The sequence below is a fragment of the Chelonia mydas genome, chromosome 13 (assembly GCF_015237465.2).
Source record: "Chelonia mydas isolate rCheMyd1 chromosome 13, rCheMyd1.pri.v2, whole genome shotgun sequence".
NCBI lineage: Eukaryota > Metazoa > Chordata > Testudines > Cheloniidae > Chelonia > Chelonia mydas.
In genome coordinates this window covers 19,445,298-19,458,751 of record NC_051253.2, presented here as the reverse complement: position 1 = coordinate 19,458,751, position 13,454 = coordinate 19,445,298, and the positions used below count along the sequence as shown (strand labels likewise).

The following is a 13,454-nucleotide window of genomic DNA, read 5'->3' as shown; positions in this document are numbered from 1 at the left end:
CATGACATTATGTCCACTTGCGACACGTCGCCAAAACAGGATGCAAGGAGGGGACATCATGGTGGGACCCCGGTGGGACATCATGGGCAACATCCCGGTGCCGGCACGTTGACATCATGGTGGGACCATGCCCCTGTGCCGTCGTGGCGCTGTGACATCACGCTGGCATGACTCCCCTCTTAGGGTTACCACCTGGCAGGTATTCGACCGGCCTGGATGGGTTTTTTTTATGAATCTGCCAGTTGCCGGTAAGGATTTGCATTATTATCACAATACACTGGGAGAGCGAATGTTCAAAGAGTCTGTGGCCAGCAAAAGATGCTGCCGTGGCCCCACTTCTGCCGTTTAAGAAAATGACCTTATCGGTCTTGTCTCTGGTCTCTCTCCAGATACTCGCCGCGGCTGCTGGGGTTGGGTACAGTGGCCCTGTGGTGGGGCTGGCCGGCTTGCCTTGAGGGGAGGCTGAGGCCTGATGCCCCGGGAGGCGGTTGGCGGTTGCCATAGCAGTTGGTGGGAGGGGGAGAGGAGCCGCCAATGGCCCCGCCCACGGGGTGGAAGATATCGGGGACCTTGAACGGCCTCGGGCCTTTCCTGTCACCTTCCACCCAGCTGACTAAGTGCCCCCATAGGCCGGCTCGAACACGGGTACCACCCACTTGGTCTCTTCAGCCAATGACTGCCTCGCTGCGCAAAACGTCACCGATCACCGCTGTGGAGGCTGCCACCTCAGCCCGCCCTCCAAGGGGCTCTCTGTCTTCTCATTGGCTGATCTGCCTCCTCCCCTCCCCTCTCCTAACGGATCGTTCCATGCGTCCACACTTCAGGACGTGACCAATGACGCTAGGCTGCGGGGCGGGTGCACTGTGATGACGCAGGTGGCGTCGCTGCAGGGGGGGAAGAAGAAGAAATCGGAAGCGGCAAGGGAGCTTGAAGCAGCCGCTGCGTTACCATGGGGGCCGTGCTGGGGGTCTGTTCGCTGGCCAGCTGGGTGAGTGGCGGGGTGGCCTCCCCTGAAGGGCGCTGACGGCGGGGTGCGAGTTCCGCCCATCGCGGGAGCCCGGTGTGATCCGCGCAGAGGCAATGCTGCTCCTCCCTCCGCCCCACCACCGGGGGATGGGGCTGTGAGGCCTGGTCGCCCGGGGGTGGGTGTTGTTACTGCCGTTAACGCTCGTCTCCAGGCCCGGAGGACCCCCCCCCCCCGCCGCCCTGAGCTCTGGGTCCTAGTGTCGCTGGCTGCCAGCGGGCCTCTGCTGTGTCTGGCGCTGAGCCCTGTATCGCGGCTGTTCGGGGGGCGCCTTCAGGCAGTGGCCGAGTTTAGAGACCTTGTGCACGGCGCTGTACGGTCACATAGCGAGAGGCAGGCCCAGCCCCCAGGAGCTGCTAGGCTCGAGCTGGATAGGCAGGCGGTGGGGGGAAGGGTTGACATTGATAAGTGGTACTTGGTAAATGTCCCGAGGGACCCAGGGGATTTCTTGCCGTAGCTCAGGGGTTTCCTGCCTCATTTTGAATACTATAGACATTCTCTTTGTTTATTTGTGGGAAGTCCCTCCTCGTGTTTGTAACTTCGGGAAGCGTAACACAGGAAGTAATCATTGCGTCATCAACAACACACAAATTGCTCTGAGAACATAGCACAGGCTCATTTGGGTTATTGTAGGGCAAAGTCCACAAACCCCGGGGGGGTGAGGCAGCGAAGCTTTTAAAAAATGCTGGTTACTTAGTCTGTTATAACAAAGAATCTTAAACATCTAGTGACACCACTTATGTTGTCTTTTGTTGTTACTACTTTTATTTCATTAACCTTAAAACAATGAAAATGTATTTGCTACCTTCACTTTCTAGTTCTCTTGCATTAGTCCAGTGCTAAGATTGCAAATACTGCAATGGTATGTCTAAGTTTAAACAAGAACTGTTCTCTTATAAATTATTTAATTCAGTTTTTTATGTTGTTTTTGGGTGTAAATTACTGACAATGACCTTTGAAACACTTTTAAGATGTAGCTAAATAGTTGTAAAACTGTTAGTACTGTATGTTCTATGTACTGCCATAAAACACTGGAACCGATTAGGCTGGGTTTTTTCCTAAGCTTGATGCTCTTGAAATCACTTTCTAAATAAGAAATTGAGAAACTTGTTTTAAATACTTGTTTCCATAATTGATAAATGCTGATAGCAGTAGAAAGAAATGAACACACTCAACCTTTCATAAATAACATCTCCTAAAGCTTCTCTGTAATCAAGAACTTCAAATTTGAGCATGCACAATTCATGAGGAATAGAATTCCTGACAACATCAAATCATTCATTGCTGCCCCAGTATAACTTTATGCACATTATGAATTATAGACATTTTTTTTCTAAAAAGGGGAGTGGTGTTGCTTGTGAAATCTGCCCCCTGTGTTTTTTCCTTCCTATTAGTGGGTCCCTACAGCCTGGTAGCCATTTGTAATAAGTAGAAGGCAAAATAAGTCTTGCATGTTCATGCTGAGAAGTGCAGAACTACTTGTCCTAATGTAATTACAGGGCTTGTGACTGTTAAGTGAGAATAATTAAACATGAAGCAGTTATGCCAGCCGAACCAAAGTCAGGCCAATAAAGGTTGCTGGGAAAGTCCCTGAACGAGATAAGTAGAATGAAAAAATACTTGTTTAAGTTGCTCGGAGTGACATAAGGGGAGACCTGCATTTTTGTACCAGATGTTCTGAGAACGGTTTGTTTAGATAAGGAGACACACTGTCTCCACTCCATGTTCCTGTTCTATGTCTGTTCTTAACTCCTCGTCTCCTGTTTGACAACCATAGTGATAAAGTTTGGTGAGGCATTAGGACTTGCTAAAAGCTATATACAATAGGGGTATAGGTATACATGCATAATAGAGAAAGAGAACTTTAACTAAGGGGTGGGGTGGGCTGCTTAATGAATAATCTGTGATGCACGGAACTGTCTATGTAAAAAGAAAAGGAGTACTTGTGGCACCTTAGAGACTAACCAATTTATTTGAGCATAAGCTTTCGTGAGCTACAGCTCACTTCATCGGATGCAGCTGTAGCTCACGAAAGCTTATGCTCAAATAAATTGGTTAGTCTCTAAGGTGCCACAAGTACTCCTTTTCTTTTTGCGAATACAGACTAACACGGCTGCTACTCTGGAACTGTCTATAAAAACCTACTAGTTTTACCTAAGAGGCAGCTGGTTCTCCTTGGAGACGGGCCGCTCTTTATTGTTGTGTGCAGTCCTCAATAAAGAGCTTGTGTTTGGACCTTGCTGGTGTTGTCTGTCTCTCTGCGGTCAGACAACGAACCGTGCCGTCTGGGGTTCGAGTCCTTGACATGACCATGCCATATTTCTTTAATCTTCTGATTTGTAAACTAAACTGTATTGTACATGCATAATTTTATGCCTTGGAGTACTGTTATAAAACTAAAAATATAATCATGTGTAAAAGGGAGTGCCATCACTTGAGACACTTTTTAAATTAAGACGATAGAGCAATAAAGAATTTATTGTGGGGGAAAAATGCCATCAAGGTGAATCTTGATGTCTAAATTGATCCCTTTGGTCTCTAATTTTTGTGATAACTTCTGCAGGAAGTGAGTGACTGGGGCTATTAATTTCCAGGGAAGCAGTATTTGGCTGAGTAGGGGACTGTGGTTAATGATAATGTTTAGCCCTTTTGAAAGTGAGGTCTGTATAGAGAAATACCCTTACTGTTCCCATGTTGGTTCTCCAGATTCCATGTCTGTGCAGTGGTGCCTCATGTTTGCTGTGCCGATGTTGTCCAAACAGCAAGAATTCCACAGTGACACGTCTTATCTATGCCTTCCTCCTTCTTCTCAGTACGCTTGTTGCCTGTATCATGCTAGCACCAGGAATGGAAGAGCAGCTGAAAAAGGTGTGTATATATAAGACATTTGTGATCTTTTTGTAACAAAGCCATGACCTTATTATTCGCTGTGGACTACCTCACACACACGTGCCCAAATAAATTGGAGATGTTGAAAGGGGGGAAATTCTCAGAATAGAAGAAAAATAAACTGTGTTGTAAATCTTTGGATTGCTAGAGCGTCGCCCATGTACATAATTGAAATGTAAACTAAATCAATTATGTTTTTTCTTTTAAATTCACATTGTCTTCAGCACAGCACTGCTCAGAGTGTCTGTCACTGTCCTGCAAATTCTCTCTGTAGAGCAGTTCATTCAGGTTTTACGTTGCTGGGGAAGAGATTTATGTTACACCACTAATTCAGATGCTCCTGCTGTGTTGATTTAAATCCTTGAATAGGAAGAAAGGATCCTGTTAGGGTGGTGGTTGGAAAAGAGGATTCCAAGACCTGGAGCAACAAAAATATTAACTGACCAGTGTGGCCTGAGTTCTGCCAAAAAGTCCAGTTGTCTGTTCAGAAGTGAGGTGCCACTGAGGCTGCCAGGCAGGAGTAGGCAAAGGAATATAATGGAGACTTGCCACAATATATATATGGAATGGTTTTCTGTTTGGCTCCTAGTTTGAAATATTGATTTCATGTTTGACACTTGGACACCTCAAGCCTAGAGAATGAGGATACCAAATTCACATCCTTGCTCTAAGCCTTACACCCTGATACTTTTCCTTTTGGATAAATTAGTTACTCTCTCTGTCTTGGTTATGCAGTGAAATGGGGAGGAAAAGGTGACACTAGGAACAAATCTGATCTCTGCCTGTGGACCAGATGCAAAGCCTTTTCTCACAATGGCTACCAGAGGGAAGCTAGCTGAGACCCTTGTGTTATTTGTGTATTCCACATATTTGTGACTGCAGTCTTAGAACTGCAAGTTACAAGTCCTCTTTTTATCCAGGTGCCTGGATTTTGTGATGAGGGGCTTCATACCAAGCTACCACACATGAATGGCTTTGTCAACTGCGATGTGCTGGTTGGATACAGGGCAGTCTATCGAATCAGCTTTGCCATGGCAGTGTTCTTCTTCATTTTCTCTCTTCTTATGATACAAGTGAAAACGAGTAACGATCCGAGAGCCTCAGTGCACAATGGGTATGTAGGCATGGTATTGACTTGCCTGTTAACTTGCTTCATCTGTCTCTTAACAGTTTCTTTCCCAGATAGTGACAGATTCCTTAGGTATATTTGGATGAACAGCCTGGACTGAGTCCTTTAGTTCCTTTGCTGATTGCTAGAGAGCACTGCTTCTGAAAGTGTGTGGGTAACCAAGATCCCTAGGAAGCCTCCTACTTGCACTGCATTTCTAAAGTACTGATGATCAGATGTTGAAACATTATGCCTTGAAATCAGATAACTCACCTGTTCTGTCATTTTCCCAAACACTTATCATTCTCTGGAGTTTGGCGTTCATTTAAAACTGCCGCCATCTTTTTAAAAAAGGGAGATAAAGATGGAGTGGAAAGGGAGACTCTTGACAAATATATTTTTAGGATACTTTAATTAAAAGAAACCTTTTAAAATAACAGCCTTTGTTAAATGTCTTATTTAACATTCTCTCTCCAGGCTAAAGCACTGAACAGTGTTTTCACACTATTCAGTTGTGAAATGTTATAGGTATTATTTCATCACCAAGAACCCATTTGGGTGTATAACTACCTTGTCTGAGCATGTGCAGGTATCAAAAGACTACTCTTATTTGGCAGTCTCCTGTGTGAAAAGACCATCTCAGAGCATCCCCAAATAGACGTATACAATTCTGTTCTGTCATTATTAGACAATCATGTCTGTTAATCAGCCATATTTTGTTCACTTAAAACGGGGTTCGTTGTACAGATAGAGGACCAACACTGTCAAACATGTTTGTCTTTTTATTTTAAAAAGGTTCTGGTTCTTCAAAATAGCTGCCATAGTTGGTATCATGGTTGGAGCCTTTTACATTCCTGAAGGGCCTTTCACAAGAGGTAAAGTTAATATATAGTCGTGGAATCGCTTTTGAAAATACGAACTTTTTCACAAATTACCAGAGGCTATAGTTGGTGCATTCCAAGTTATGGTTATTGTAGAATACATACAGTGCAACCCTATTGCCCTGGAATGTTCTGGTAATTAGGGAAGTAACGAGGTAAGCAGTACATGTCCTGGGGCATAGCTGCAGTGTTTCAGATAAACGGGGCCGAGCTCCATATTTATAGTTAAATACCTTAATTATTTCAAGTGTTCGTATGACTGACAAAATCTTCATTTCTCTTCTGTCACTGTTGATATTAGCAGATGTCGGGAAAGACTTTGTTTGCCAAGGCATTTTAGGGATCTTCTGCAAAGACCTTTAAGAAGTTCTATTCTCTTCAGTCAGCTATGCTAAGGAAGTGTTTACCTATGACTAGTACTGTTTGCACCCATTTTGTAGGATTGTTGGGGAGTTAAATCACCTTTCATAAACTTCGATGGTCACTTACGTACATGAAAATAGTGTCTTAAATTAAATCTTGAATTCTTCTCTCTGAAAACACTCTGGGCCCAATCTTGCAAATACTTAGCACGTGCTTAATTTGAGTCACATTGAAGTAAGTGAAACTACTTGCATGCTGTAGAGCCAAGTACATGTGTAAGTATTTGCAGGATCGATGCCATAGAGTATTAGGGGACTGAGTTTCCAGGCTATATTTTCACTATTCCTCTTAAAAGCTGATAAGCCAGTTTATAGGTTAATCTGAGGCTAGTTTTTCTACCTAGTAAAATACAAATGATGAGAAATAACTCTAACTTTAAATCCCTTTAATGTCTTTTCTAGCATGGTTTATTATTGGCATTCTTGGAGCCTTTTGCTTTATCCTCATCCAGCTGGTGCTGCTTGTGGACTTTGCTCACTCCTGGAACGAGTCCTGGGTTGAACGAATGGAGGAAGGAAATTCTAGGTGTTGGTATGTGGGTAGGTATCTAAATCGGAGAATGCAGAACCTAACTAGAAGAAACAAACCATGCGTACATAGTGTAAGTACAAAAATAAGATGTAGCCTCTTACAGCCCTGCCACTGTGTACATGCTGTACTCTGATCTGCATCCTACAGCTGAAGCTCCATAGGTATCTGAGGAGGTAGAAGCTGCAGTGTTGCTCCACTATAGCTCTATGTACACGTTGGTTCTAGTCACATTAATTAAAATGGGAAGTAGACCTGTCAGTCACTGTCCAGTTTGATGGTCATAAGAAATAAAATTTAAATGTTGTTGTGCCCAGCTACATAGAGAGGTATGGTCTGAATACAGGGCTACAGCCATTGACTCCCTTAATGTCCTCAGGCAAGTCAGCTCAGCTCTTTTTAGTCACCCTGTCTGTATAATGGTGATAATGTGGCTTGCACCTCATGCTTGTAGGCTGTTGATGTGATTTTTTTTTTTTTTTTTTTTAAATGGCTCCAGCAACAAAACCATAACAATTAGCAATTTAACTTAACTCTTTTAGCTGAGAACACTAACCTCTGTGGCTCCTTAGATTATAAATAACTTGAAAGAAGAGCACTATAAAGGCACCCAGTCTGTGTGGGGTAGAGAAAATCTTGCCTCTAAAATTCAGGGCTGATAAGTGCTCCAGTGGGGAGCCCGCAGAAGTATTTTGTTTCTACCCTGTGTTGAGTTAACTTGTCTTTCTTTTTCAGCTTTATTTTCTTGTACGAGCCTGACCTACATCTTGTCAATAATTTCTGTTGTGCTCTTCTATGTATTCTACACTAAACCTGATGGTTGTACCGAGAACAAGTTCTTCATCAGCTTTAATATGATCTTGTGCATTATTGTTTCCATCATTTCTATCCTTCCAAAAGTTCAGGTACTACATTTTCTATTTTTGGTTAAATCCTTTTGTACACAGATAGCAATAACTTCAAAGGAGATTTAAAGAATACATTTGCTGTTTTTATAATACACATTCAGAAAAAATTGTCACAGGATGAGACCATGCTAATGATTGTGTGGGATAACTAGAAATAAGCAGAAAACTGAGCCTAACGCAATAGTTCCTGAACTGTGGACATTTAGAACATTTTACTGACCATCTGCAGAAAGCTGGCATGTCACATGATGCTGATTTCTAGCTGTCATTGTATTAGACACATCCGAAATACAATGCACCAAATTATTTCTTGGTGCACTTAGTGAAAGCAGTTGCTGTGGTTGCCTCAGAGATACTACAGCTATCCTGGATCAGAGGGGAGGCATCCAAGAGTTGCTGGGTAAAACTTTCAGCATACCTAAATGACATCAATTGGATTTAAGTTCTTAAGTCATTAAGATGCTTTTGAAAACTTTCATGAGATATGGTGCGCTATGAAAATTTCTAAGAACCCTTGGCCTAGTTTGCAAACAGTGAATGATGATAGATTAGTCTTCCTTTGCTCTGATTGTCTGTGTTGCTGTTGTAAGAAACCAAGTTGCCCTTTATGATAACTCTGCAACCCTTCTTATCTAATGCAGGTTTCCACATGGGTAAATTGAGGGTTGACTTTGGATGGTTGTATTTTGGGTGACTGTAACAGGGAGATACTTTGATGACCTGTTTAGATGTCTGTTAAACAAAATAGTTCTGCATCAGGTAGAATACACGTGCTTCACCTGGTTAAACACCCTTTGAAGAATACTGGGCATATCTGCTAAAGATAGGTCTTGGGTTCTAAAGCTGCTTCTCCCCCCGCAAAAATCTCTTTTGAGTCATCACCTCTGCTAATATGCCACAGAGGATTACTAGATGTTGCTCAGAAGTTATATGCTAGACTCGTATTTTGCAAACCTGCTACAGTCAGTCTTGTCAAGCAAGAGCTTCTGATCAAAGATGGTGTGCGCAGTGCATGTATTTGGGTCAAGAGGGATGAATATGTGTCTCTGGCTTCCCACAGCCGCCGTTGGCCTGGCACAGCGAACTTCGGCCAGTGGGAGCTGTGATCAGCTGAATCTTGCAGGTAAACCGGCCTGGCCCACCAGCGGATTTTCCTGGCGGCCCACATGCCAAAGGTTGCCGATCCCTGTACTAGATGTTAGGCAAATCTGCAGCAATTAGGATTAAATGCAGCTGTATCTGAAATGCCATTTTTGACTCTGGAGAGCATTTTGTCTTTAAACAGGAACATCAACCTCACTCTGGCCTCCTCCAGTCCTCTGTTATTAGTCTCTACACAATGTATCTCACTTGGTCAGCTATGTCTAATGAGCCTGGTAAGCATCTATCTGCCTTGGTAGTAAGGTATTCCATTTTTAAAACAAACGTGTCAGTGGAGCTTACTGTTATCAGAAGCCATTGTGCTGGGATTGATGATCAAATGATGCATTTGAGAATCCCTGCAACGTGTGCTTACTCAGGTATAGAATTGCTACATAGTCAGGTGGTCCTATTCAGCTTCTCAGTGGCTTTCTTTTGTGTGGTGCATATTGCAGCAATCTATTCTGGAGGTCCCGAAGACCTGGTTGATAAGGTCTGGACTGAAGTTAATTCTCTAGTCCAGGCTTATCTGTTGCATTTTGTGAAATCCTTCCTAGTGAAACACAGAACTAAATATTTTGAGAATCAGTGTGGGGATGGGCATGTGGGAAGGATGGTATCTGTGCAAAGATCTAAGAAAGGGCTTGATTGGAGTACACTAATCTAGTCAAGTGCATGTGGGAAGACTTCTTGCCACTGATGCTACTAGGGAATCCAAGAACAATTGGAAGTCCAGCAGAAACTCTAGACTACAAACCTGGCTGACAGAAGATGACAGGGATGAGTTTTACTAAACTTTTTTTTTTCTGTAAACCTCTTTCAGATAGAAGCTGCAACCCAAGTTTGTTGAACATCATCACACAGATAACTGCACCCACAATAACTCCAGCTAATGCAACTGTTGTACCTGCTACTCAGGCTCCACCAAAGTCCTTGCAGTGGTGGGATGCACAGAGTATTGTTGGACTTGGTATCTTTGTTCTTTGTCTCCTGTATTCTAGGTAAGATCTGAGTCACTCAAAGCAGAAACAGCACTTGCCTTCCTTTTGTGAAAACTGGGTGCGTTTATGAATGAAATCTACCTGCCTTGCACACAAGGCTCTGTCTAGCTTGATGTGGGCAAATAAAAATATGGAAGACTAGTAAAACTGTGAGGAGGGTAGAGGCTTCACCAGTTGAAGTCTTAAGCTAAAATAGGCCATAATAGCATGAAGTGGGGAGGGGAATGTTACTTAAGTCAGAGGTAAATAGTAGGAGAGGAGTTTCTGAACTGACCTCCAATCACAATAAACACATTGGGGTAAGGTGTTTGCTTGGACTGGAAGTTCAGAAGTAGCACACTGCTTCCACTGATAGCAACTGGAATCATTTAGTCTTGAGTTTCCAGCTCTAGCAGGGGCTAGGAGTTAACTTGCTGGTGTGATGCTGCCACCTGCAGTGATATCCCTCTCCAGAGGCACCTGACGCTGCTCTGGATATGTTCCTATTCCAGAGATTTGGGTCTCCGATATGTAACATGAATGGAAATGGATCTCCTAAGGAGCGTTCCTTGTTTACCCTTTTGGAAAAATGTCAGTCAATCGCAACACATTTTGGGGGATGTAAAAGATTTGACTAGTTATAGTCACTAGTGAAACCCACCCCTGTGTTCTCTAGGGTGGATTTTTAACTTTTGTTTTTTGGGTCACTTTGCAGCATCCGCTCTTCTAGTAATAGCCAGGTGAACAAGCTGACTTTGTCTGGGAGTGACAGTGCCATGCTGGATGACCCTGTGGGAATGGATGGTGGATCTGTGGAAGATGGAGAAGTTCGTCGGGTCATGGACAATGAGAAAGGGGCAGTTCAGTACAGCTACGCTTTCTTTCACTTCATGTTGCTCCTTGCCTCTCTCTACATCATGATGACGCTCACTAACTGGTACAGGTAGGAACAAAATGGGTTTAACTTTTTAAACATCAAATATATTTACGAAGGTAGGTGAAAGATGCACCTGCTACCTCAACTCTGGGTGGCTGATCTGACTATCTGTGCAGCTTTAATTCCTGCTGGGAGAGGAATTCTTATGCCCCATTCCCCTTGATATCCAGTGAGTTCACTGGTAGCTTAGGGATTGGAAGTCTGAAGGCTACTCCTAAATCTGGGATATCTGTGGTTTCAGATCTTTCCTTCATGATAGTTGCATCAAAGTTGTGGTGACTAGCTTTTTTTTATTGAGGCATTGACAGAAGGGGGCGGGGCGGCCTGCATAAAGGATTGTCCAAATTTGCAAGGGCAAAAGATACCAGACTCACTAGATTTTTCTTCAGATTCCTGTGGTTGTGTCTCTTTCCTCCTCTTGGCATAATGAGTTAGTCAGGGACTCTGTCCTTCGAAAAGTTTGGTTTTGCCCAGCTTGAGATTGAGAAGACAAACAGGAGAAGGAATGTTGGCAGCTACAGACATGGAAGCCACTTATGTGCTGAGGGTTCCCCCAGAGCTATTGAGACTATCCATCTTGAGGCTGTGCCCCCACCACCTACTTACTGCCTTTTTCTTGTGATTGGCTGACCTACTACATGGGGTGGTCTTGCATTTTCTCATTTAGTGCTGCTGTGAGTGCTGTCTTAAACAAGGAAAGAGTATATGGAAGAACAGCTGCCTGTAATTAAAGAACGGAAGTTGGTTCATAACTGGCTGTGGGGTCAATTGTAAGAATGGTGATGCATAAACATACATAGACTGGCAGGTGGCAGGACACCTCTAAAGTTCTGAAAGGAGGGATTTTGCAGTTTAGGGTCTTCACTTATAAGACAAGGAGCCTTTTTGGAAATGATGGTGGAATGTTCCAAACATGCTGCACCTTCAGGTCAGTAAAAGTGCAGAGACGGTGGCAAGAGGAGGCTTGTCGTTAACAACTCTTTTCCATTGTTACAGCCCTGATGCAGACTTCAAAACCATGACAAGCAAGTGGCCAGCTGTGTGGGTGAAGATCTCCTCAAGCTGGGTCTGCCTCCTTCTCTATGTCTGGACCCTAGTGGCTCCTCTTGTCATTACCAGTCGGGACTTCACTTAAATGATTGTGCTTGTCTGAGATTATGAAAATGCCTGAAGTTCCTCTGCTGAAAGCCAAAACGTCATGTATTGCTTCAGTTATTTCTTGAAATTAAGGCAAATGCATCTGTTCATGTTCCATGCAGGTGGATAGAAACTGCTGGACTGTGTAATGCTTGATGCCGTATCTCAACTACATTAATTTTGATACTATTTTATTTTGACCTATACGTGAGGTTAGCTGTTAGTGCATTTTTGAAATCTATCACCACAACTGTAGTAGTGTTACAGCACAGAAGAAAAACACAATATTGAAGAGAACAATTAAACACAAAGTAATATAAAAGAAGCTGCGTTTTTAGCATAATGCACTAAATGCTTCAGTATGTGGAAGTGTAAGCCATGCTGCATAAGCTTCTACATTCCATTGCAAAAGGTTGTCTAAAAGAGCACCCTCCTGTTTGTGGGCAGAAACTTACACATTCCCTCCAAGACCAATATCCTGAAGATGTGTAGCTGTTAACTGTAATTCCTGTTCCCAGAATAATACTTTTAGGTTTTATGGAAACTATGCTTTGATTTAGTATATTTGCCAAATATTTTAACTTTGATTTAACTCTAAACTCAGATACTTCTGTTTCAAATTTAAAATTATGCTGGAAATTTTTTTATTAATTCTCAATTTGTGCTTGTCTGAGTTAATACACATTGTCAATGTTTGCACTATAAATGCATTTGATTAAAATATAGATTAACTGTTCAAAGCATCTTTCAAACTCTGTTCCAGGTAGGTGCAGGGACTGGTGCAGCAAGTTCATAATCTCCCATGATATTTTGAATTAACTTCAGCAGCTGTATTAGCCTACCACATGACTTAAAGGAAAGTTATGTGGCTCAAATGGTGTGTCATATGACTTAATCTATGCTCTGATTAAACATGGTCATTACACCTTCATTCCAGTCCTCTGATGCTGAATCATATATTGGATGGTGAGTCTGTGATGAGCACACTTACAAAACACATAGCAAAGTGGACTTATCTTTTTACTGCAGACTATTACAATTAGACGACTAACACTGGTTATTTTACCAGAAGGAGGTAGGTATCCAAGCTTACGTCTTTAATTTTTAGCTTTGTATGTGCACTAGGATGCAGTAAAATGTTGGGTTTGAGAGTAGCAGCCGTGTTAGTCTGTATTCGCAAATACAGACTAACACAGCTGCTACTCTGAAACCTGTCATTATGCAAGGCACTGAAGGAAGTGAGCTGTAGTTCACGAAAGCTTATGCTCAAATAAATTTTAGTCTCTAAGATGCCACAAGTACTCCTTTTTCTTTTTAGTAAAATGTTGGTGACAATTCACGCCTAAGAGCATGTTTAAGTTTCTCAGCCATAGCAGGAAGTGGACATGCTAAGGAGTTGTAATTTGGCCAATAAGTGTGTTTATAACAAAGGACACGATACACAACTGTATGCTGGTAAGGAAGGGTGGAAAGATGGAAAAGCTAGACAAGAGGCAAAG

General features: G+C 42.9%; 1 protein-coding gene across 2 annotated transcripts; it reads left to right on the top strand.

The window, feature by feature from the left end:
* Positions 1 to 700: 700 nt before the first annotated feature.
* On the top strand, positions 701 to 12,691 carry SERINC3 (serine incorporator 3). 2 transcript variants are annotated; one of them, XM_037915227.2, is made up of 10 exons: positions 701 to 988; positions 3,731 to 3,892; positions 4,834 to 5,027; positions 5,817 to 5,896; positions 6,727 to 6,864; positions 7,589 to 7,758; positions 9,047 to 9,137; positions 9,725 to 9,902; positions 10,597 to 10,824; positions 11,815 to 12,691. In XM_037915227.2, exons 1-10 carry the CDS (start codon positions 950 to 952, stop codon positions 11,951 to 11,953), a joined length of 1,419 nt encoding a protein of 472 aa, XP_037771155.1. In that variant the 5' UTR covers positions 701 to 949; the 3' UTR covers positions 11,954 to 12,691. The 2 variants fall into 2 exon arrangements, with proteins under 2 accessions (XP_037771155.1, XP_037771156.1); XM_037915228.2 differs by lacking the exon at positions 701 to 988 and adding an exon at positions 996 to 1,142.
* Positions 12,692 to 13,454: the final 763 nt, after the last annotated feature.